Source organism: Colletotrichum acutatum, assembly GCF_030867785.1.
Source record: "Colletotrichum acutatum strain CBS 112980 chromosome Unknown BDZ83scaffold_14, whole genome shotgun sequence".
Classification (NCBI taxonomy): domain Eukaryota; kingdom Fungi; phylum Ascomycota; class Sordariomycetes; order Glomerellales; family Glomerellaceae; genus Colletotrichum; species Colletotrichum acutatum.
Window position 1 is genome coordinate 237,251 of NW_026849008.1, and position 22,885 is coordinate 260,135.

Here is a 22,885-nt window from a genome sequence, read left to right on the forward strand (position 1 = left end):
GATGTCGAATCAAGTATGTTTACGGCCCTGGCAATTTATAAAGTCACACTTTGTCCTTGTTGCGGCAAGCGAAGCCAGTGTAGCAAGGCAGTGACGTTGTCTCCTTTGAGGTGCCTTTACTGTACCTCTCTTTTCTACCTTGAAAATGCACTACGACAAACCTCATCATCTCTCACGGAGATTGCATTGGGGTGTTCTTTTTCTTTACAACTGAATTGGAATGCTGGCTTGAGCAACCTCCCAAGTATGGCCTCTCTTTGGGCCTCTGGCTTCCTAGTCCGCGATGTGATAGGTTGAGTTTTTGCCTGCAAGCACCTACACTGCCTCCGCCGTAGTGATCCCGTTTCGGTCGGCTTCACTTTTTCTGAGAAAATGGTTCGTCGAAACAGTTCAGCTGATATGCGGGCAGGCTGAACAGGCTTGGCATCCTCCCACTTTGGCCCTACTTCAAGTTTGACGGTACATCCATGCTTCCTCTTTCATCCCCTCCGACGGTCAACTCAGTATGGATCCTCTTTCCACCGCTGCAAGCATTATCGCTCTAATACAGGCATCGGCGGCGGTTGGCAAAGGAGTGAAGATACTTCTCTCTCTTCGCCATGCTCCGGCGGACTTTTGTGAGCTCGTTGATGAGCTCACTACTCTCCAGGACGTTATCGAGCAAGTCAAGAGTCCGCTTCAGGAACTGGAGAAGGGGGGTGTTGCTCTTCCGACGTTAAATATAGCTCCGACTTTGGCTTTGAAACAGGATCTAAAGAGTATACAAGAGGAGCTTCTAGCCCTGTGTCATCGTCTCACGGGAACGAAGTCTGGCGATGAAATGAGCGGGCAACTTCGAGTCTCAATGTCGAGATGGATCCGGGAGAGAAGTAATGTTGCCAAGCTGAAGTGCAGGGCAAGCAAGACCAAGGCCTCTTTGATACTTTGTTTTGGCGCTCTCATCTCGTCACAAGGGTGAGCGCTGACCGTCGAAGACGAGCGCTGTTCGACGAGTTGCTGACGTCGAATAGCTCTCATCACGCCAGGGCTATACTTGAAATCCGCCAGCTCGTTGAAACGTCTTTCCAGGCTTTGGAAGAGGAGGGTAGGATCCATCGGAGGATGCAACTTATGAATCAAGCCGACTTAGACGATATCAAGACCTCTCTCAACCAGATGTGCGCCAAGACGTTGCAACCAGAAGACTCGTTGCAAGGTAGAGACCAGCCTTCCAGAGTGATTAGCAACAGCCCGCGCTATATAGAGACCGGAAGCAGCCCTTTTTTGTCATTTCAGAAACGAGTCGACCGAATATGCACACCGTATTGCAAATGTCAATGTCATCGCCAGTCTAAGCTACAGACACCGACATGGCTACGCTTAATATTTGGAACCATGTTCCTCGAATTTAACAGAACATCGCTGCTGGGGCCCAGAAAGTGCGACTTCGAGGCGTGTGCCGGAGCACCAGATTCGGCACGCATGATATACATCTTTCCCCAATGGCTCCTCTTGCGTGCCCTCTTTGTCGCTGCTTCTCGGGACAGTCTGACCGGAATCGGCTCTTCGATCCACCTCCGTATTCCACGACTAATTCCACGTGAACAAATGATATCGATTGTGTATAACTTCGACATCGATTGGGTGAAGCGAGGAATCATCAACTCAACTGTACTGCCGACAGATGTAGATGAGGATGGGAACTCTCTCCTTATGGTACGTCCGTGTATATCAATATCTGTAGCCCGTGCGAGTTCCTTAACCTTGTTGCAACGTCTTCAGATAGCGCTGCGCGACGTCAACTTGACGCTTTCGGAATTTCTGGTCGAGCAAGGATGGCCGTTGCATACCGAGAATGTTACTCGCTGGTAAGCTAAGTTGATCCGATGCCCGTGATACTCGGTCGATGGTCCCAAGTTGACCCGTCTCAGGACCGCTGCCAGCCGCTCTCGTATGCTCTATTATGCGGCGAAGCAAAGCCAGATACAGTCTCTCAAGCCTAAGCATCGTCAGATGCTTGAGCAGCTAACATTTTCTCAAAAGACTGAAACATCATCCTTGATTCACGATGCGATGCTCGGGACCGTCCCGACATCCTTGTCAGACGCAATAACACTTGCCCGATCTGACATTGACAGCTTGGATAGTTACGGATGGTGTCCGCTGCACTGGGCAATCTATCTGGCCGATTATGCTTCCTTCGATATGCTGCTGTATCGTGGTGCGAGCCTCGAGACGACTACCAGGAGCGGGTGGACACCTCTGCATTACGCAGCGCGATATGAATCTCCTGGTTCGGTGAAGATGACTAAAGCACTCCTCGACGCTGGCGCAAACATTAATGCCCAGGTCGACAACTATCGTGGGTCCAGAGGAGAAACGGCCATCATGTTCGCATTCGACAACCCCGATGTCATAGACTTACTACTGCAGAGAGGAAGTGCTTTGGTGGTTGAAACCGACACAAACTGGGTGTGCCCGCTCTCGTATAGGGCTCGTCGTACAAGTAACGTCGCCCGTTGGGATCCGAGGAGGACCTACTGGGATCGATCTCTCGACCTGCTCTGTAACGCTGGCATGGACCTCAATGTACCGTCCAAACAGAGAGGCTTCAAAGGCAGAACACCCATTCACGACACGATTCTGTGGCGCAACGCGGCGTTGTTGGAGCTCCTGATCCAGCACGGCGCCAGGCTCGATGCCGTTGACAAGAAGGGATCCGGAGTGCTCCACTTCGCGGCCCAGAGTGCCAACCAGGAGCTTATTGATATCTTGAGCGATGCTCGTATCCGCGGGCTGAACCCTGATCTAGCAAATGCGGCTGGCGATACTCCGATGAAGATTATGACTGCCAGGCTGTACAGTAAGGAAGACTCCAGACAGCCGGGCGAGACGGTACCGACGTTCGATGAGTGGTTGGCTTTCAAGAACATATTGGAAGAAATTCGAGGACGCAATCTTGAGGACTTCTTGGGATCTAAATACATGGACATGGTTGACGATGACATTAGTTCCAGCGGGATTTCAAGCAGCACTAGTGACGATGTGGATTAGTCGTCGACTCAGCTTAAGCAAGAAATAGGAAAAGACATCCAGAAAACTTTTGGATCAAGGATCGAGCGTATAAGTGCCATGGCGTTCAGGGCCCTTTCATGGGGTTTGAAAAAGTCCCGAGCTTGGGTTTACTCTCCCTCGTGGGATGCGATGACGATCCGCACGTGCCATTGGAACGGTTCTCCATACCTAGCTTTCGAGTTTCTTGCATGACAGTGCGCGGCACGCATGGTGAGATTTTGAAGTGGCGATCCGAGATGGATAAGCAGGATTCTATTCTTATCGCAATCCAGATCCACCTCGCTGCCGCCCCAAGATGCAAGATTGAACTTTGCCCAACTTTTGAATGGCGAAATGAACCAATGTTTAGTGGGGGCAGATTGAGCAGGCGGGCAGCTGGCACCACAAGTTCCCGCAGTTCTCCCGCACTCTCCGCTTCCCGCCCGCCAGCTTTTGCCAGGGGATACCAAGAACGGACAGCTGGAGGTTGACTGGAGACGGTGGCCTTAGCCAGAACACGCACAAAGCATCCGTTATTGCCTCATATCTAAGGCAACATATTCCTCCCGTGTTTGGTTGCGCAACGGCTGGCACCAAGGAGTCAAGGACCAGAACCAGCCAGAGAACCTGGACCGCGCTACAGAATCTTGACACACGGTCTTTCTCCTGACCTGCCAGTCCTGTCGCTCGCTTTCGCTGGTCCCTTTGCTTGGCTTCCCCCTTTGCCAGAAGCAACCACCAATCTAACCTAACACCACCACCCTTTTTTCTCCTTCATTTCGACGCCGCTGGACGATTTTCGGGGGGCTTTGACCCAGACGACGAAAGGAACATTAGCTTCTTTCTCGACTTTTCTACCCTCCATGTCTTCGGCGATCTAAAAGGTTTTATCTAAACCCTTTGCAAACCCCTCGAACCACCTCAATCGCGACTTCCCATCCGATCCACACCTATCTGACGCTGCGCCCTCGCATTGCGAATTGACTACACAACCGCGCTTTGCCGCGCCCTCTCGACTGCTTGCGTCTGTTCAGCCGTCGTTACTGGCATCATTTGACAGACTCTGCTATTCATCTTTCGCTCCAAAGTCATCGCACTCACGCGGTGCACCCTCATCGCCGCAATGAGGTTATCACCTTTGTTCCTGTTTTTGGGCACGACCCTCCTCTCCGGGGTTCAAGCAGCAGAGGCAGACAAGGATGACCGGGAGAACACCTACTTCAACTCCATGAAAGTGCCGCCAATACTCGAGTTGACGCCGGATACCTTTGACAAGGAGGTCAAGGCCTCGCAATTCATGCTTATCAAGCACTACAGGTACCCGATCATACAATCGCTTACCCGCCCTTCGCGCAACGTGCTTACGATGAGATAGCCCTTACTGCCCGCATTGCATAGACTATGCGCCGATATACCAGACCCTCTACGAGTGGTACTACACCTCGAAGCCCGAGTCCAAGGAGGACAAGACCTTTACCGAGCTCTACGATTTCCGCTTCGCCACGATTAACTGCGTGGCCTACTTTGATCTTTGCGCTTCCCACAACGTCGCGTCGTACCCCAGCACCATTCTCTACAAGAATGGCGAGCTGGCCGAATTGATCAAGGGTGTCAAGGATATTGACCAGATCAGCCCCATCATCGAGAAGTACCTCGAGGCCGCCAAGCCCGGAACCAGGCCCCGCAGCCTCGAGTATCCCGAGCCTGGCGACAAGACCTCCCCCGAAAAGGCCCCAGGGAAGGCCGACGACTCGAAGAAGCCTGGGGACGACAAGGCCGACGCTAAGACGGACGCCAAGACTGACAGCAAGACTCCCGCAAAGGCCGACGAGAAGACGCCGCCCAAGGAAGAGACCAAGGCTCCCCCGAAGGCTCCTCCCGCGAAGGAGGACGATAAGCCTGCAGGCAAGACCGATGCGAAGGCTGATACTAAGGGCGACGCGAAGACTGAGACAAAGACTGACGCAAAGGCCGACGTCAAGGCAGATGCAAAGCCTAGCACCACTACCGAGAAGGCTATCGCTGCTCCTACCAAGGCCGTCGTCAAGAAACCTACAGTCACACCTAACAAGGAAGGTGCCTCTGTGCCTTTGAGCGCCGAGAGATTCCAGACCTTGGTCACCATGACCCAGGACCCCTGGTTTGTCAAGTTCTACGCGCCTTGGTGTCATCACTGCCAGGCCATGGCACCTAACTGGCAGCAACTGGCCAAGGAGATGAAGGGTCGTCTGAATATCGGAGAGGTCAACTGCGACGTGGAGACCAGACTCTGCAAGGACGTCCGTCTCCGCGGCTACCCCACTATCCTCTTCTTCAAGGGTGGCGAGCGTGTCGAGTACGATGGTCTGAGAGGCCTGGGCGACTTTGTTCACTACGCCAACAAGGCCATCGACATTAGCGAGGGAGTACTAGATGTAGACGCCGAGTCCCTGGCAGTCCTCGAGGAGAAGGAAGAGGTCATCTTCATCTACTTCTACGACCATGCCACTACCTCTGAGGACTTCATGGCTCTCGAGCGTATCCCTCTCAGCCTGATTGGCAAGGCAAAGCTCGTGAAGACCAAGGATCCCGTGCTTTTCGCCCGTTACAAGATCACGACCTGGCCTCGCTTGCTCGTTTCCAGAGAGGGCCGCCCTACATACTACCAGCCGCTAACACCTAAGGAGATGCGTGATATCCACCAAGTCCTGAACTGGATGAAGTCAGTCTGGCTTCCGATTGTTCCTGAGATGACCGCTTCCAACGCTCGCGAGATCATGGATGGAAAGGTCGTTGTCCTCGGAATTGTCAATAGGGAAGACCAAGAAGGCTTCCTCAGAGCCAAGCGTGAGTTGAAGAGTGCTGCCAACGAGTGGATGGATAAGCAGATCCTTCTCTTCCAGCACGAAAGGCAAGAGCTTCGAGATGCCAAGCAACTCAGAATCGATGAGGCCGATGACCGCGGCGACGGGCGTGCGTTGCGAGCGGCCAAGGCCATCCGCATCAACATGGACAAGTCGGACCGTAAGCAGGTTGGCTTTGCCTGGGTTGATAGTGTTTTCTGGCAGAGATGGATTCGCACCACCTATGGCATTGACACCAAGGACGGAGACCGTGTCATTATCAATGACGAGGATGTAAGTGCAACCGACCTATACATAAATGTAAGCAGCCAGACTGACTTGATGCTTAGAACCGCCGCTACTGGGATACCACTATTACTGGCAACAATATCCTCTTGTCCCGGACGTCGATCTTGGAGACCATTAACAAGGTCGTCTCTTCGCCGCCCAAGATCAAGCCCAAGCTCACCATCTCGAGCTTCGAGAAGATCTTCTTTGACATCCGTGTCACCTTTGTCGAGCACCCCTATCTCACCATGGGCTGCATTCTTGGCCTGGCCTTTGGAGCCTTCTCATGGTTCCGCAGCCGCACCCGCAAGGGCCGTGGTGGCCACTTCCGCCTGGAAGAATCATGGGGCAATAAAGAGTTGATGAAGGAGGGTCTCCTGGGCCCCAACGGCAACGGCAAGGTGGACTAGAAGTTGGGCTTGCTCGAACAGGAGTGGAAGAGGCTGGAGGAGCAGCGGTGCCCTGTACAGCATGATCTTGGCAAGTTGGACTAATGGGAAGGCCATGAATGAGGCTACGACGATTTGGGGAACATTGAACGTCAAAAGTGTGTGGGTTGTGCTTGTCTTTTTTGTTTGCTTTCAACGAAAGGAAAGCAGAATGACGTATTAAAAACCCAAAGCATTGAGGTGATTACTCACGGAGTTTGACGGGGACTCTTTTTTTTTCTTATTAGTGTTTCTTATTTTTTTTCCCGCTGCGTGTCTCTCTGTCTCTCTCTTTGGTGTGGGATTTGGCCGATGAGGGCTAGAGGTCTGTATAATAAATACTCCTTTATGTTTGATAGGGTTGGCGGTGGCTAAGAAAGAGGAAGGGGAACACAACGCCTTTCGCATACCTTACGTGCCACTTTGACAGATTATACATTGTTTATTTGACGACTTACTCACTAGGACCCTCGACCTGGATAAGCACGTGATAGTCTGGATACTGCCGGAACTGTGAATCTGCCGTAATGCGCTGTGTACATGACATGATGTTATGGGGTGACAGGATTCACTGTGGCTTGCGATCATGGGGAGATGAGAGTTCAGGGGATGTGGGCAAAGGGGGAAGGGGGGGGGGGGCGGCGACTGAAAGATAGGCTGTCTATGTCATTGTTACTCATTGTCACACACGGGGCTTTGGACCGAAAGAGGCTGCTTTGAAATTCCACCCAGAAAAAAATAGTTCATTTGTTTCCTCCCCAGCTCTCAATCCCAAAAGGTCCCCCACCCATACACGGACAACCACGTTGTCGTTTGTTTCGGTAACACACTCTTAGATTTGACGTTTCTGTTCTTCTCCTTGGATTTTTTCGTGTATTTCTGTTCAATATTGGAGCCACGGAATGAAGCCACCATACCAATCGTTCTTTTACGTGTAAATCTCATCAGTGAAGCTGTTGAGTGACAGACCCTCCTTGGCGATATCGTCCACGTCGACGAGGAAGTCGAGCGGCATCTCGACAATGTTGCCGCGCACGCGGTTCAGCCAGTCCTTGACCTCGCGCACGCCGCCCGGGAACTCCTCGCGCACGACGTGGCCGTACTCGACCTTGCCGCGGTTGGCCTCCTCCTCCTTCTGCTTGTCGTCCTCCTTCTTGGCGCCGGGGATGATGAAGTACTTTGAGAAGAACTCGTCATAGTCCTTCCAGGTGCGGACGCGGTCGTTGGGGACGTTGTGGAAGACCTTTGTAAAGACTTCCGTGTTCGTGCGGGCGGTGCCCTCCCAGAGGTCCCAGAACTCGCGGGACATGGGGTCGCGGACGAGGCGGTCGGCGGGGGAGTCCCAGTCGTAGGCGTTGGGCCCACGCTCGATGGAGGTCCAGTTGTCGTTGGGGCGGTCACAGGGCTGGTCGGGGAGGAGGCCGAGGTGCTTGCGGAAGATTTGGCGGCGCAGGGAGGTGGCGAACTTGGAGGCCGTGTAGGGGCGTCCGGCCATCTCGGACTCGATGGGGGTGGGGTCCTCGATGACGACGGCGATCTCCGAGTCGTGGGTGCCGAGCTGGGAGCGGTCGTTGAGGTTGGCGGAGCCGCAGATGACGAGGTTGTCGTCGGCGATGAGGAGCTTGGAGTGGATGTAGAGCTCCTCGCTCACGAAGGCGTCGAGCTCGGCATCGGGCTCGCCATGCCAGGGGACCGAGTGCAGGTCACGGCCGCTGTCCATGTAGCACGCTGAGACGGTGTCCCAGGTCTGGTCCGAGACGCGGGACGCAGCCTCCTGGTAGCGCTCGTACTGGGAGTCGCCGCGGGTACCGTAGCCCTGACCCTGCTCGCCGTAGCCGGCGCCGACGTTGTCGTCGTGCTCGCGGCGGGCGTCTTCGTAGCGAACGCCGGAGCGGCCCTCTGCGTCGGCCATGGTGGAGGAGATGTTGATGCGGTCATAGTTGCGCAGATTGTAGAAGCGGATGTAGCGGCCCGGGTCGTCGATGCCGCCCTCGGAGCGGAGGGTCTCGATAATGGAGTGTCCGCCGCGAGAGATGGAGTTGTATTGGAACTCCATGATGGCGCGGGTGCCGAGGGCGTCGTCAGCCTTGAGGTCACCGGCGAAGGCGGGGACGGCGGGCATGGCGACGACGACCTTGAAGTCTTCGCCGTTTTGGTGGGCGCGGATGATGCGGTCCACGATGGCGCGGCCGATTTTGTTGGTGACGGGGTGCTGTTCCTTGCTCGTGGCCGTGATGAAGAACTTTGTTGCATGTTAGAGTGACTTGTGGACGGGAGTGAGGGAGAAAAGGGGTAGGGAAGTTTACCTGGTTCTCCATGTAGACGTAGTGCTGGGCGTTGGTGATGGCATGCATGTAAGCATTCGCAATGGAGTGCTCGGTTGGGTGGCCAGCAGACCACTCTGTGCAGCTGTGGTCGTTCGTCAGTAATTTGACTGGACAAGATGAGGCTCTGAATTACTAACCTTCGGGTGAGCTGGATGTTGGCAGCACGGTCACCACGGTCGATTCTACGAGGACCGTCATCCTGGTTGTCGTCACTGACCGCCATGCGACTGATGCCTCGGTTGATACGGTCAGAGAGATCGCCAAAGAGGTGGCTGGTGTGGCCACCACCGCCAAAGAAGCCGCCGCTCTCCGTCTCGTTTTCGGCGATTCTGCCAGCGTCCGCGTTGGCGGCACCTCCTCCGAGAGCCTGGTATTTTCCAGGATTCTTCTTGCCGTACTTCTCGCCGTAGATGAAGTTCCTACTGATTGTCAGTACTCAACTCTAGAACTACCGGGGCCATGAGTATCTAATACGGACCATCTATCAACGAAGTGGTCTGCCAGGTTTGCCACAATGGGGCCGCTCAAGCTGAGACTGACATCGGACCAGCCCATACGAGAGCTCTTGGTGCGATCGACTGGTTGGACGTTAGCACAGACATGAGCAGATGACATTCTAGTACTGGCTTACGCTTGTTTTGCTCCCAGTTGTCGACGTCAGCAAAGTCGTAGACACGGGCGTTGTTGTAATCTTGGCCGGGGAAGATGACGGCATCCAGGTTACCGGGGTGGGCATCCGCAATGGGATGGCCTATTTCTGTTAGAGACGGCTTCCAGGGACCTGAAAGATGAGTTCGACTTACTGTTGGTGTCCCATCTGCCGAAGCCTATGATACTGTTAGTGAGTGGCGTGCGTGCTTGGCATTACGACTTACACATATCGAGACCTCCCATGAAGGCAATCTTGCCGTCAATCAGGCAGAGCTTCTCGTGGTGAGCCCAGAATAGGGTGACTCCATCGGTAGCGGTACCGTAGATGGCCTTGATGGCATCACCGGAAGCCTTTGATAGAGTGAAGGTGTTGACATTCATGTTGGCGAAGTTCTGCTTGAGCTCCGCCTGGAAGTCGTATCCGGTGGGCACATGGTCAGGGTGTCGAAACACGCCAATGTTGGGATGAAGGCTTTCCAGGTAGGTCCTTGTGTGCTTGATGAGAGTGTCAGCATGACTCGAGTTCTATGAACATGTATTTGGATGAGTTGATATGAGTGATGTTGACTTACAGAGGACTTGACTAGTTCACATTGCTTGTTAGTGTGGCGTTCAGACGACTGCTCGGGGTCGGGGTCACTCACGGGTCAAGGCGGCTTCAACCTCCTTGTAGACGATAATGTTTATCTTGACACCCCGCTCAGCAGCAGCCTTGAGCAGATTGTCGATGCGATAACGCTCATTCTGAGAAGGAGGGCGGCGAAGGTACAGCTCCGGGCTCAACCACCAATCCAAGATGTAAATGCTTTCTCGGGCCTCTGCAGCTCATATGGTCAGAGACAGATGAACGATGGCTAGGAATTTGGTATGATGGTGGTGCAAGCTTACGTTCGATAGCTTCGGAAACGGCCCAAAAGTAGGAACACCCGTCAACATACCACTTGGCATTACCGGTGGTTTGAGGCGCAAAAGACTGGAATCTGTTCTCGGCGTGGCCGGCGGGATGATGCTCATGGCACTCGTGGCCTGAGTGAGTGTGGGCGTGTCGCTCATCCCCAAAAAGGGCGTCGATGCCCCGCTCCACCTTGCGGAAGATGTGATCCATGACGGCAGTGAGCTACTTCTGAGCTGAAATGAGGCCGAAATGATAAGAGTGAGGAGGCAATGATGAGAATGAAAAAAAAGAAAAAGAGAGATTGTGGGAGTTGTAAGAGTCCCGAAGGTAGGTGAGTGTCGTTGAAGGAAGCTTTGGAGGAGGAGGGGAACTCGGAGTTGGTGTTAGGTAAAGGCGGCGATGAAACAGGGTCTAGAGAGCGACGTCAGAGGGGTAGGTGCATGTGAGTGCGAGGGGAGTTGGGGAGGTAGCCAACTGCAAGCTGAGATAGCTACGGATACCATGGGTAGTACCTATTGTCCCCCGGTACTTTGCAGATGGGACCATGCACCTCAGGACCTCTGGACCCAGGTAGATGCGGTGAAGGGAGCTGAAGGTGAGACGACACCAGCGGATGGTCCGTGTGTCCGAACTCCCGTGAGTGGGTGGCCTTTAATGCTTGCAGCAATGGACCTCCTACCTCAGGTACCTCAGATAGACTGGAGTCTCTTCTCCTACTTCCATCATCTTGGCTACGGTAGCGAGGTACCTGATGGCAAGGTACGCCGAGTTGTGACAGCCTATCAAAGGCTCATGTCGTGGGGTGAGTTGGGTTTCAAGGGTTCCGGCGGGCTGTGTTGATTTGTCCGTCTGAAAGCTGAATAGAATGCTCAATGCAATGAAAGCAAGTTTGACCCCATGGCAATACTGACGCTGGAGGGGCAGTGTAGAACGAAAACGGGGCATGGGGCAAGAAGGATCAAGTGGGAAAGCCGGTACACTCATCTTACCTTAAGGTACCTATCTTGAGAGCTCAAGTCAACAAGGTACGGAAGCTTGACGACTAATTGACCATGCTGCATGTAGATGGGATTGGCATCGTATCTTCAGCATCAGCTTTAAGCTTGTTTGCTCCACTTCCAAGACAGATCATCCAGGGGTCGGATGGCAGCTGGGCTAAGCACTCCGACTCGGACAGGTGCCGTGCGTTCCCGGAGACAAACTGCATCGTAGGGCCGAGTCCGGCTCACGAAGCCGGCTGGATAGGCATGTTGGACGTTCGGTGAATGAGACATTGGCTAACGGAACCGAACATTTATGGAAGCAATGGAAGCCTACCTATATAAACCTGGAAGTTATTGCGGCTGCCAACGGCCGTTCAGGCATACATCCGAAGGGCCGAAGAAACCAGTCCTGCTTTACCTTAGATTGATGCTGCAAATGTGAATTGCTGCAGGTGCTTGCTTGGCCGAAATATCACAATTCATCGCATCCTTCCATTCTATGCGGGGTGATGTTTGTCTGCCGGCTTCTCTACGGCCCCTTGCGCCGGGAATTCCCTCGTAGCGGCTTCCTCTGCCTGTGGGCTTGGGCCACCAAGGCGCTAATCCCACCTCAAAGACACCCAGAATGGACCCAATGGAACTGGCAGGAGCCATCGAAAAAAAAGAACTACCCTGCACGAGTTGACTCTTGTCACCAATTCTTCCCCGTTGTCCTGTTATCCCCAACATCTCTCGAGAGCTCAAATCTCCACTTGTTCCCCGTCTCCTAACACTTTTGCGAGCCTCGATCATATCAATTGACTCATTGACTCATACGGGCACCTCTCTTGAGCAACCTGAACGTCTCTCGCTCGCTCACGTCTGGTGCTGAGTCTCTTAAAGCTGAGGTGAGCTTTTTTGACAAATTTCCCCTCACTCAGTATTAGAACAGACACGCGACCTCGCTGCGCCAACACGAGACAAGCACCAAGTTACCTTAACTGACTGACTTCAAGGATACTTCGTGACCGGCCTCAACTGCGGGCATCTAATCATCTAGATATCAGTAGCACGTCAGGGCCAGAGGACAAACTTGCGCTGTTCCTGCATTGTCGATCTCTACTAGCTCTTACTTACTTCTGCTCTGGTTTGGCTGGGCTGGGCATTTTCTGAGGCATCTGGTCCAAATTACAGCCGCTATCATATTTCTTGCTGAAGATACTTCACCGGGGAAAAGAGCACGCTACCTGCGCGCGCACAAGTCAGTAAGGCTACCCCTCAAGATGGCCTCCAGCTCGGGGACGCCGTACATCTTCTCACCCGCGGATCACACCCACTTGATCCCCTACCTAGCAGCACTCCATGCCGGCTGCATCAGCTCGGACCGGACCCTCGCGACCTTCTTGCCCCCTCTGTCCCACGAGAAGCTGTTAGGATGGTGGAAAGATCGCATAGCAGAGGTGACTGCAGGAACCCGTATGATGTTGATCCTCCTCGACGAATCCGACCCGGGCGCCAAGTTCAAGGGCACCGAGCTCATGGGTGTCGTCATGCTCTCCATGCCCTACTCCGAGACGGGCCCGTTCCGCGGCTTCGTCGAGAAACTTCTCATTAGCCCCAAGTTCCGTCGGCGTGGTGGCGCCAGGATGTTGATGAGTGCTCTAGAGGGTGAGGCTTTTCGGCGGGGACGAACGCTGTTGGTAAGGAACTTGGAGCCATTGAATCTACAGCCCTCGAGGAAAACGCTGACGGGGAGATGCTTAGATGCTTGATACCGAGGCTGGAAGCCCGGCAGAGGATGTCTGGAGAAAGTTCGGATACGTCGAGGTCGGCAGAATTCCAAACTACGGCATCAGCCCCGCCGTTCCACGACAGCTAAAGGATCAGGTTTTCTTCTATAAGCAGCTCTCAACGTAGCGAGTTACCTTGTTCAGGAATTCCACGGCGTTGGGGGGGGGGGAGGGTTGATGATCTGTTCTAGATAGTTTATTACAAAGACTGAGGCGACTCACGTCGTCTGTTGATTCCCGTGCGGACGGGGACGGGATTTGAAGAATCAAGTGAGATTCTGGTACGCATGACCGACTTTCTCGAGATCCCGATGCAGCTGTTTCACGGTGACCCGGCGTGCGAATTAAGGGTTACTGGACCCAGTCGGAGCGGCTCGGTGACGGCTCTTCGGGATGATGCAACGCCGGCATTGACCTCCTTTGGATTTGGGACGCATCCACTTCCAAAACTTCGACGACTGCGCATCAAAGGCGGTCGTCAAGGCAGAGATGGGTGGGCGAAGACTTGGCACTGCCTCGGTGACAGCTTTGAGCTTACCAATACCGCCGATCGGTCCCACGATCGAACCCCACCATGGAATCGGGGTACTTGGGCATATTCACCTTTCCCAGCCGGGACCGAACTATTGTTCGTGGGATGCGGGCAGCGGGAGACGGCGAAGCTCGTTGGTTAAACGTCTCGGTGTGCACAGAGGCCGAAAAGCACGCAATATACCCACATTCAGATACCACAGGATTCCAGTGGTTATCACAGGCGCGGCACTTGGAGGACTACAAGTCGGGCTTGGGGAGGGAACCAGAAAGAGGGGAATATGTAAAGCCAGGGGACCTCCCATCTCTTACAATCCCGAGACAGTCCTGGTTAATAACTGACATACAATATCTACTAGAGTAGAATCAAGACAACAAACCCTCAACATCTCTCTCATATCATAATTCTCAGCATAGTCTTAAACATAATCATCTCACTTCGTTCACCATGTCCGCGATCCAAAAGAACGTCGAGGCCGCCTCGGAAACCTACTCGTCGACCTTTGACAAGGGCCACCTCGCCCTGCCGCCGGCGAAAAAGTACCTCGTCCTGACGTGCATGGATGCCAGAATCGATCCGGCGCGGGCTTTTGGTATCGAGCTAGGCGATGCGCATGTCATTCGCAATGTAAGAGCAATTGTTCATCTCACAGAGGAAAGAAAGCATCCATCGGATTCTTCTTCTCGCTAGATTTCGCCTTGGCTCACTATGAGATGAGAAAATTTTAGGCCGGCGCTTCAGCCGTAGACGCGATCCGCAGCATCGTCATCTCGCAGCAGCTCCTGGGCACGCACGAGATCGTGCTCGTCAAGCATACGGGGTGCGGCATGCTGACTTTCAAGAACGAGGATGCGTTTGGTCTTGTTGAGAAGAACCTTGGGTGAGTTGCCATGTTCACGAGATCCTTCGTCTTGTATTGACGTGTTTGTTAGTACCGAGGCTTCCTCGGAGGCGGCGAGCCGTATTCCAGACTTCCTCCCCTTCCCGGAGCTGGATGCGGCTGTCAAGAAGGATATTGAGTTCATCAAGGCGTCCAAGTTGGTGCCTGAGAGTGTTACTCTCAGTGGATGGGTTTACGAGGTTGAGACGGGAAAGACGAGGCGTGTTGTTTAAGGGTTGAGGATAGTTAGTATGCTAGGTGTTTTGGCGGGCGGGAGGGCGCAAAGAGGCGTTTGATTGTGTTGGTACCTTAGAGAGTGCACGAATGTCATTTGAGATAGGAATGAGATCGAGAGTGAAGTATTGATTTAGCAAAGTAATCAATTACGCTGATGTCTATTGATATATGCAATAATTGACATTATATTCCTTTCCGTGGTTGCCGTCGATGTTTGATAGGCTATAACAATACATCCATCTAATTACTGTACCTCAGGTATGTATAAGTAGATGGAGAAGTTGACGGGTTGTGTCTTGGGCTTAAGCTTGTGGGTCTGGCTGGCAGCTCCCGCCCATCTGGTCTTGTGCGGAATTTTAGTGCCACCGCGACGCCTCAATTGGACAGGCGGCGGGGCAGAGGCAGAGCGTGCAGCTGGCACATGCCGGGAGGTAAGGTACGTGCTGTTTCCCCGCTCGCGCCGGTACTCTGGCGCCTCGCCGTGGGAGGTGGCAGTTGCAGTCGCAGGCCTGAGGCAGTAAACAAAGGGGGAAAGGCGCCAGGGGCCCCGACGCGGTCCAGTCAGAAAGAGCAAGGAGGTGTCGCGACTCCATTTTCCTTCACCCGTCAGGTTCCCAATTTGTTTACTTGCCCAGGTGCCAAACATCAACATCCCAAAAAGGGTTGCTACCAACAACAAGGAAAATCATCCCGTCGCCCAATCCAGTCCCGACAAGATCGCAACACACAAACTCCCTTCACCATACCCTCCTTTCAATGTAAAAAGACCCTGCTCGAGCTGGCACACTCGCTCCCCTCCTCCCTCTCTTATTTCTCCTCAACTTTCGTGCCAATTGCGCGCCTGGTCCGCCCAGCTAGCCGTTTCGAATCAAATCTTGTCGTACCCTCCTCGTCCTTGTCTCGCCGAGCGATTCCTCGACCATTTCCTCCATCACCACCTGTACCGACTACTACCGCGTTCCGAACTTTCTCGTGTTCCTCCCCGCGCCTCGGGGAGCGCATAGTGTACAAGATGTCGTCCGACGAAGCGTCCGTGTTTAGTATGGGAGAGGAGTCCGACTTTGCGCCTGCAGTATGTTTGCTTCCTTTTTTCTGTCTGCAGAGTATTCCAGTCTCTGCTGGGACCCTTCACTTTCACCCTCGTGCCCCTCATCGCAATCCGGGGAAAGAGCAGTCGTCGCGCCTGCCTCATCATGGGCCGTACCCAAATCTGGCGGTGCGCCGCGCCTGCTCTGCCTGCCCTCCACATTGACGAACTCTCGTTTGTCGCAAACCAATCCATAGCCGCGAGAATATTCTTCACGACTGCCCTCTGTCTATTTGCGCGAGCTCTTCACATTCCAAACCCCCACCAGCGGTCAAACTTCTGCCACCTTGCTACCTCCTCACCACCGCACCTCCTCTGCCCTCCCGGCAAGATGCCGATCCTACAGCGACCCAGCCAGTTGCCGACTGCTCCTCGGATCATTACGCGACCCAATACTGACCCGCCACAGAAGCCCAAGGCAAAGGCAGCAGCCGCCAAGAAGGCGCCAGCGAAGAAGCTGACGCAGACTACACTGAAAACGAAAGCCGTGCCCAAGAAGCGCGCGAAACCCGAGAGCGACGACGAAGATGGCGCCTCGACTTTCTCCAACACCCCGCCTAGCGCTAAGAAGCTTAAGAAAGCGCCTGCTGCGAAGAAGTCCAGCGGAAACCCCCTCTCAGAGATCGAGAACGATAGCATGATGATCGACGACGAGGAGCCTGCCGCGCCAAAGACCAAGAAGAATGCCACCGATACCTACCAGAAGCTCACCCAGCTGGAGCACATCATCAAGCGTCCCGATACCTACATTGGATCCGTCGAACCCACTGAACAGCCCATGTGGGTTTTCAACAAGGAGACGAAGCTCATGGAGTACCGCAAAGTTACCTTCGTCCCTGGTCTGTACAAGATTTTTGACGAAATTCTTGTCAACGCCGCCGACAACAAGCAGCGCGATGCCACCATGACCACCATGAAGATTACCGTTGATCGCGAGGCCGGCGAGATCTCTGTCGAGAACAACGGTAAAGGTATCCCAGTCGAGATCCACGGCAAGGAAAAGATCTACATCCCCGAGATGATCTTCGGTCACCTCTTGACTGGTTCCAACTACGACGACGATGAGAAGAAGACGGTCGGTGGTCGTAACGGTTACGGAGCCAAGCTGTGTAACGTCTTCAGTGAGCAGTTCACTCTTGAGTGCCAGGACTCCAACAACGGAAAGAGATACAAACAAGTCTGGACCGACAACATGAGCAAGTGTGGCAAGGCCAAGATTTCCAGCAGCAAGACTAGCGATTTTGTTCGCGTCACCTTCAAGCCTGACTTCAAGCGCTTTAGCATGACCGGTATCGACGATGATTTGGAGGCTCTCATCAACCGCCGCGTCTACGACATGGCGGGTACTGTTCGCGGTATCAAGGTGTACTTGAACGGCACCCACATCAAGCTCGCTTTCAAGGGCTACTGTGAGATGTATGCCAAGGCCATCTCCAAAGAACGCGGCGCAGAGGAGGGCGTCGAGCCCAAGGTCGTTGTCGAGGTCGACAAGACCGATGCTCACCCCAGATGGGAGATTGCTTTTACCGTATCAGACGGCTCTTTCCAGCAAGTCTCGTTCGTCAACTCCATTGCCACAACGTCAGGTGGTACACACGTCAACTACGTTGCCGACCAAATCACCGGCTCGTTGCTCAAAACTCTCGACAAGAAGAAGAAGGGCCACGCCCTCAAGCAGAACCATATTCGCAATCACATCTTTATCTTTGTCAACTGTCTTGTCAACAACCCAGCCTTCACTTCCCAAACAAAGGAGCAGATGACCACCAAGGTCAGCCAGTTTGGTAGCAAGTGTCCGCTCACTGAGGAATTCCTAAAGAAGATCGCCAAATCAGACGCCATCCAGAACATCATTGACTTTGCCGAGAAGAAGGCAGATAAGATGATGGCCAAGAGCGACGGAAACAAGCGATCCCGCATCAGCAACGCGAAACTAGTTGATGCTAATTTGGCTGGCACTCGCCACGGCCATGAATGTACGCTCATTCTCACGGAAGGTGACTCTGCCAAGAGTTTGGCAGTCGCCGGTCGTGCGATCCTGGATCCCGATCGCATCGGAGTCTTCCCCCTTCGTGGTAAGATGCTCAACGTGCGAGATGCATCCATCGACCAGATTACGAAGAACGCCGAAATCCAGAACATCAAGCAGTTCATGGGTCTCAAGCACAAGCAGACGTACACCGACACCAAGAGTCTGCGATATGGTCACCTCATGATCATGGCCGATCAGGATCACGACGGTTCTCATATCAAGGGTCTTCTCATCAACTTCTTGCAAGTTCAGTACCCGTCCTTGCTACAGATTCCCGACTTCTTCCGGGAGTTCATCACTCCTATCGTCAAGGTCTGGCAGGGACCTAATCCAAAGAAACCGCAACGCCTCAAGTCATTCTTCACCCAACCTCAGTACGAGGAGTGGAAGGATACCAACAGGAACGATCTTTCCAGGTGGCACTACAAGTACTTCAAGGGTCTGGGTACCAGTTCAAACGAAGACGCCCAAGTCTACTTTACCAACCTTGATGACCATCTGAAGGAGTTCGACACGATGAAGACTGAGGAGGCCGACCTTTTCGACCTTGCCTTCTCCAAGAAGAAGGCAGACGCCAGAAAAGAGTGGCTCGGTAGCTTTGTGCCCGGTACTTTCCTCGACCAGTCTACTAAGACGATCTCGTACACCGACTTTGTCAACAAGGAACTCATCCTCTTCTCCATGGCTGATAACATGCGTTCCATTCCCTCTGTTCTGGATGGATTGAAGCCCGGTCAACGTAAAGTCATGTACGCTTGTTTCAAGAGAAACTTGGTCAAAGATCAGAAGGTCGTTGAATTGGCCGGTTATATTTCTGAGCAGACGTCTTACCACCACGGCGAAGTGTCCCTTCAACAGACCATCATCGGTCTCGCGCAGACCTTTGTGGGTTCCAACAACATCAACTGCTTGGAGCCCTCCGGTAACTTCGGTTCTCGACTTGCCGGTGGTTCAGATGCTGCCAGCCCTCGTTACATTCACACGAGACTGTCACCGTTTGCAAGAAAGATCTTCTCTCCCCTCGACGAGCCCAACCTGGACTCCCAGTACGAGGACGGAAAGAGGATCGAGCCCAAGGTCTACGCGCCAATTATTCCCATGATTCTCTGCAACGGTGCTGACGGTATCGGTACTGGTTGGAGTACTTCCATCCCCAATTACCATCCAATTGACATTGTCAACAACCTGAAAAGACGCATGGGTCGCCTCGATGGTGAGGATGGCGAGGATGGTGTGTTCCAGACCATGATGCCGTGGTTCCGTGGCTGGAAGGGCACCCCTGAGCAGGCCGAGAAAGACCGCTACAAGTTCAACGGTATCTGTGAGCTTGATGAGAAGACCGGTGAGGTCATCATCACTGAGCTTCCTATCCGCATGTGGACAGACGATTTCAAGGCCAAGCTCGAAGAAGTCATCAGCGGCACTAAAGGCCCTGTTTGGATCAAGGACTACAAGGAATTCAACGACCACAAGAACGTCCACTTTGTTATCCAAATGGATGACAAGCAAGTCAAGGACGTTATGAAGGACGGCCTCATGGAGCGTTTCAAGCTCTCCAAGCAGGTTGCAACCTCCAACTTGGTCGCCTTTGATACCAACGGTCAGATTCGCAAGTACGAAAAGGTGGAAGACATCCTGGAGGAGTTCTACCACTATCGTCTTGATATGTATGCCCAGCGCAAGAAGCATTGGCTGGGTGTCTACCACTCGGACTTCAGAAAGCTTTCTGAGCAAGCCCGCTTCATCAAGGAAATTATCGACGGCAAGCTCGTCGTTGCGAAGAAGAAGAAGCAGGTTCTTGTCGAGGAGCTCGCCAAGCGCAAGTACGAACCTTTCCCCAGAAACAAGGACAAGAATGTCAAGAAGAAGTCCACCGACGAAGATATGGAGGGCAACGACGACGGTGAAGAAGAGGAGAGCGACGAGCAGACGAACGGCTATGACTACTTGCTTTCTGTTAGTATCCCCTGACCTTGATTACCAGATCTCATCACTAACCGTCTTTTTCTAGATGCCCATCTGGAACTTGACTTATGAGCGTCTTGAGAGACTTCAGAAGCAAATTGAGAACAAGAAGGCCGAGCACGATGCACTTCTTGCTCTCAGCGAGAAGGACCTGTGGTCAAAGGATCTCGACGAGTTCGTGGCTGAATGGGAGACCCAGATGGCCATGGACGCTGAAATCCAGACCAACATTCGTAGACTCGGTAGGCGTGTGTCGAAGAAGATTGGTGCTGGCAAGGGTCGGAAGACGAAGAAGGAGGACGATGACTACGCACCTGGAGAGAGAAAGCGTCCTGGACCCAAAGCCAAGGCTGCCGCCAAGGTCACCGAGAAGGCTGCAGACAGGTTCGCCGCCATGTTCGAGAAGGACAAGACGAAGCCAAAGAAGGAGGATGCTGATTCAGACGCATTCTCGGACAATGACTTTGCAGCTCTTGGTGGCAGAAAGAACGCTGCCAAGCCCGCGGCTGAGCCAACCCGCCCCAGAGCCGCCGCCACCAAGAAGAAGCCCGTCTACCAGCTGAGCGACACTGATGACGACGAAGATTTTGCCAGCCTTGGCAAGAGCACCTCTGCTCCAGCGGAGTCGGCGGTCGAAGACGATGTCTCTTCGCAGAGTCAGAAGTCAGCAGCGGCCAAGAAACCTGCGCCTAAGAAGTCTGCACCCAAGGAGCCTTCGCCCAGGGTGGAAGAGTTGCTCAGCGACGACGATGATGACTTTGAGAACCTTGGCAGCAAAAAGACCTCTAGCGACAAGGCCGCATCGAAGTCCGCATCGGTTGAGCCTGCACCCAAGAGCAAGCGTGCCGCTGCGACGAAGAAGTACGTCATTGAGGATGAATCTGACGAAGATGACGACGACTTCCAGAGTGCTGCCGAGATGAGCGCGTCCCCTGAACCGAAGCCCGCAAAGTCCGCCGCCAACGGCAGAAATCAGAGGGCTGCGACCGCCACCAAGAAGTCCAAGTACGTTATCGACGATGAATCTGAGGAGTCCGAGGTGGAGGAAAATCACATTGGAGACATTGGCTCTCTGGTTCGCGGAATCGGCGCGCCAAAGTCCGAGACTGAGAAGGGCCGACTTAGTTTGTTCGCCATGAACCGTCCTGACAATGGGCGCGACTCCACCTTGCCCAAGATCAAGACCAAGGCATCGAGGACCTTTGACGACGATAGTGTCGACGATACCAACTACGAGATGCTGGCTCGGTCGTCTCCTCACAAGACCTTCAACAAGGGTGACGACATTGACAGCTTCTTGAGCGATGACGGTGCTCCTGCCACCAAGGGTTCCAAGGCAAAGGACACCAAGGCAGCTCCTGCTGCTGCTGTGGCCAAGAAGGCTCGCGGTCGTCCCGCTGGAGCGAAGAACAAGGCCAAGGACGCAGAAGCAGCACCAGCACCCAAGGCTAAGCCCAAGGCAAAGGCAGCTCCCAAGCCGCCCACGCTTTCACCCGCTGCCAAGGCCTATGCCGCCAAGAAGGCGACGAAGCGTGCGGTGAGCGACGACGAGGATGATGATGTTGACATGGAAGACCCTGATTCCCCGCCTCGTCCCGCTGCTCGAAGCAGACCTGGGCGCGCGGCTGCGACCAAGGCGAAGGCGAAGCCCACCTATGTCATTGAGGACGACAGTGAGATGGACGTCGACCAGAGCGAGGACCCGTTCGACATGGACGATAGTGATTAGGTGAAAGGCACGGGGTTAAACGACGCGTGAGCGCGTATAAGTGTGTATACTGGGCCAGGTTAGGCAACGGGGGTTTACGGCGGGAGGTTTCACGGAAGGGCAGACCTTACTGCTGCTACCTTTCTATTTTGCTATTTTACTGCTCACAATTGTTTTTCCTTTTGGTGGAGGGTTTAAGAGGGAAACAGCATCTCTTGCTCCCTTTTCTTCTTCTTTCGATACCTATGCAGACAGGCCCCGGGGGCAGTGAGTCTATGCCTATATTCTGGTATACCTATATACTGCTTGCTGTAACAAGAACCGAAACTTCAGTACATGTCGTATCTCCCGGGATGATGTGCCGCAGCTTGACATGCACATTGGCTTCGCCCTGCAAAAGCGATTGTTGCTCTCTGCATAGATCTGGGAACGTTCGATTTGGTGGGATCCGATCCTGTCAAAGGTGAAAGAGGTGAAGATGGGAAATTCAAAAGGCGGCCCCGCCTTGGTTGTTGAAAAGAGTATAATCTGTAATCAGAATAAGGGGGGGGGGGGGAGTAGTGGGCCGACATGATGAAGATTACGAGCAAGCAGGCTTTGATTTGATCATATGGGGTTTTCCGTGGTGACTAGGTATGATGGTTGGGGAGGGAGAAACAACCCCAGTCGAATTCTTTTCGACTTCCCACGATCGCCATCGTGTGATATTGTAAAGGTTCCCAAGCTTCGGAGTGTTGCCTAGACTGTGGGGCAGCTTTGATGCACCGACATCACATGTGCCGACAGCGTGTCCATGCGAACAACTTCGGGAAAACACTACCGAACGCGATTTGATGTGCCACAATCACCGAGCATGAACCAGTATAGAAGTAACATGTTTCTTTGCGTCCCCTAGACAATCTGATGATCCCCCGTTCGCCAAAGCCGTGTGCCATGAAGAGAGAACTACAAGCCAATACACTACATGCGTACACGATAATCCGTTCAACGACCCTTGCCTCCGCTTGGAGACACCCTTCTGATATTATCCTTTTGTTGCTTACTATGTGCAACTAAACTCCAGAGAACCAGCCCGCGAACCTTACCACGCTGATAAAGTCGCAGTGAGAGAGAGAGAAAAAGTGGTGTGCATGATCCCATTCGTGTTCTTCGTGAGTCATTCCGTTGTCGTCAAGCCGGTGGCAAAACGCGAAAACCGCGAATGCTTGCCAGCCTGTATACACTCAGAAAACCAAACGAACGAGATAT

The 22,885-nt window shown here is 53.5% G+C and overlaps 7 protein-coding genes across 7 annotated transcripts; 6 read left to right on the forward strand and 1 right to left on the reverse strand.

Annotated features, from left to right (window-relative positions):
* The first annotated feature begins 463 nt into the window (after positions 1-463).
* On the forward strand, positions 464-3,349 carry BDZ83DRAFT_607438 (ankyrin repeat-containing domain protein). Its single transcript, XM_060507429.1, has 5 exons — positions 464-954; positions 1,011-1,695; positions 1,762-1,847; positions 1,911-2,305; positions 2,405-3,349. Exons 1-5 carry the CDS (start codon positions 506-508, stop codon positions 3,031-3,033), a joined length of 2,244 nt encoding a protein of 747 aa, XP_060368973.1. The 5' UTR covers positions 464-505; the 3' UTR covers positions 3,034-3,349.
* Positions 3,350-3,971: 622 nt separating this feature from the next.
* BDZ83DRAFT_87056 (thioredoxin) lies at positions 3,972-6,652 on the forward strand. Its single transcript, XM_060515968.1, has 3 exons — positions 3,972-4,350; positions 4,409-6,149; positions 6,206-6,652. The coding sequence occupies exons 1-3, from the start codon at positions 4,157-4,159 to the stop codon at positions 6,551-6,553; spliced, it is 2,283 nt and encodes a 760-aa protein (XP_060368974.1). The 5' UTR covers positions 3,972-4,156; the 3' UTR covers positions 6,554-6,652.
* A 530-nt stretch (positions 6,653-7,182) lies between these two features.
* Positions 7,183-10,950, reverse strand: BDZ83DRAFT_607454 (uncharacterized protein). The gene is made up of 10 exons (XM_060507430.1): positions 10,438-10,950; positions 10,194-10,367; positions 10,122-10,132; positions 9,774-10,044; positions 9,702-9,725; positions 9,530-9,649; positions 9,377-9,476; positions 9,036-9,317; positions 8,878-8,980; positions 7,183-8,813 (listed from the first exon to the last, which is right to left on the reverse strand). The coding sequence occupies exons 1-10, from the start codon at positions 10,652-10,654 to the stop codon at positions 7,500-7,502; spliced, it is 2,616 nt and encodes an 871-aa protein (XP_060368975.1). The 5' UTR covers positions 10,655-10,950; the 3' UTR covers positions 7,183-7,499.
* Positions 10,951-12,689: 1,739 nt separating this feature from the next.
* BDZ83DRAFT_569344 (acetyltransferase) lies at positions 12,690-13,323 on the forward strand (the record flags this gene model as incomplete). The annotated part of the gene is made up of 2 exons (XM_060504180.1): positions 12,690-13,106; positions 13,171-13,323. The coding sequence occupies 2 exons, from the start codon at positions 12,690-12,692 to the stop codon at positions 13,321-13,323; spliced, it is 570 nt and encodes a 189-aa protein (XP_060368976.1).
* An 852-nt stretch (positions 13,324-14,175) lies between these two features.
* On the forward strand, positions 14,176-14,841 carry BDZ83DRAFT_716686 (carbonate dehydratase; the record flags this gene model as incomplete). Its single annotated transcript, XM_060511869.1, has 3 exons — positions 14,176-14,355; positions 14,457-14,608; positions 14,661-14,841. The coding sequence occupies 3 exons, from the start codon at positions 14,176-14,178 to the stop codon at positions 14,839-14,841; spliced, it is 513 nt and encodes a 170-aa protein (XP_060368977.1).
* A 180-nt stretch (positions 14,842-15,021) lies between these two features.
* Positions 15,022-16,392, forward strand: BDZ83DRAFT_607466 (uncharacterized protein). The gene has a single exon (XM_060507431.1). It carries the CDS (start codon positions 15,267-15,269, stop codon positions 16,095-16,097), a length of 831 nt encoding a protein of 276 aa, XP_060368978.1. The 5' UTR covers positions 15,022-15,266; the 3' UTR covers positions 16,098-16,392.
* On the forward strand, positions 16,264-21,814 carry BDZ83DRAFT_763850 (DNA topoisomerase; the record flags this gene model as incomplete). The annotated part of the gene is made up of 2 exons (XM_060515221.1): positions 16,264-19,920; positions 19,976-21,814. The coding sequence occupies 2 exons, from the start codon at positions 16,264-16,266 to the stop codon at positions 21,656-21,658; spliced, it is 5,340 nt and encodes a 1,779-aa protein (XP_060368979.1). The 3' UTR covers positions 21,659-21,814.
* Between the last annotated feature and the right edge of the window lie 1,071 nt (positions 21,815-22,885).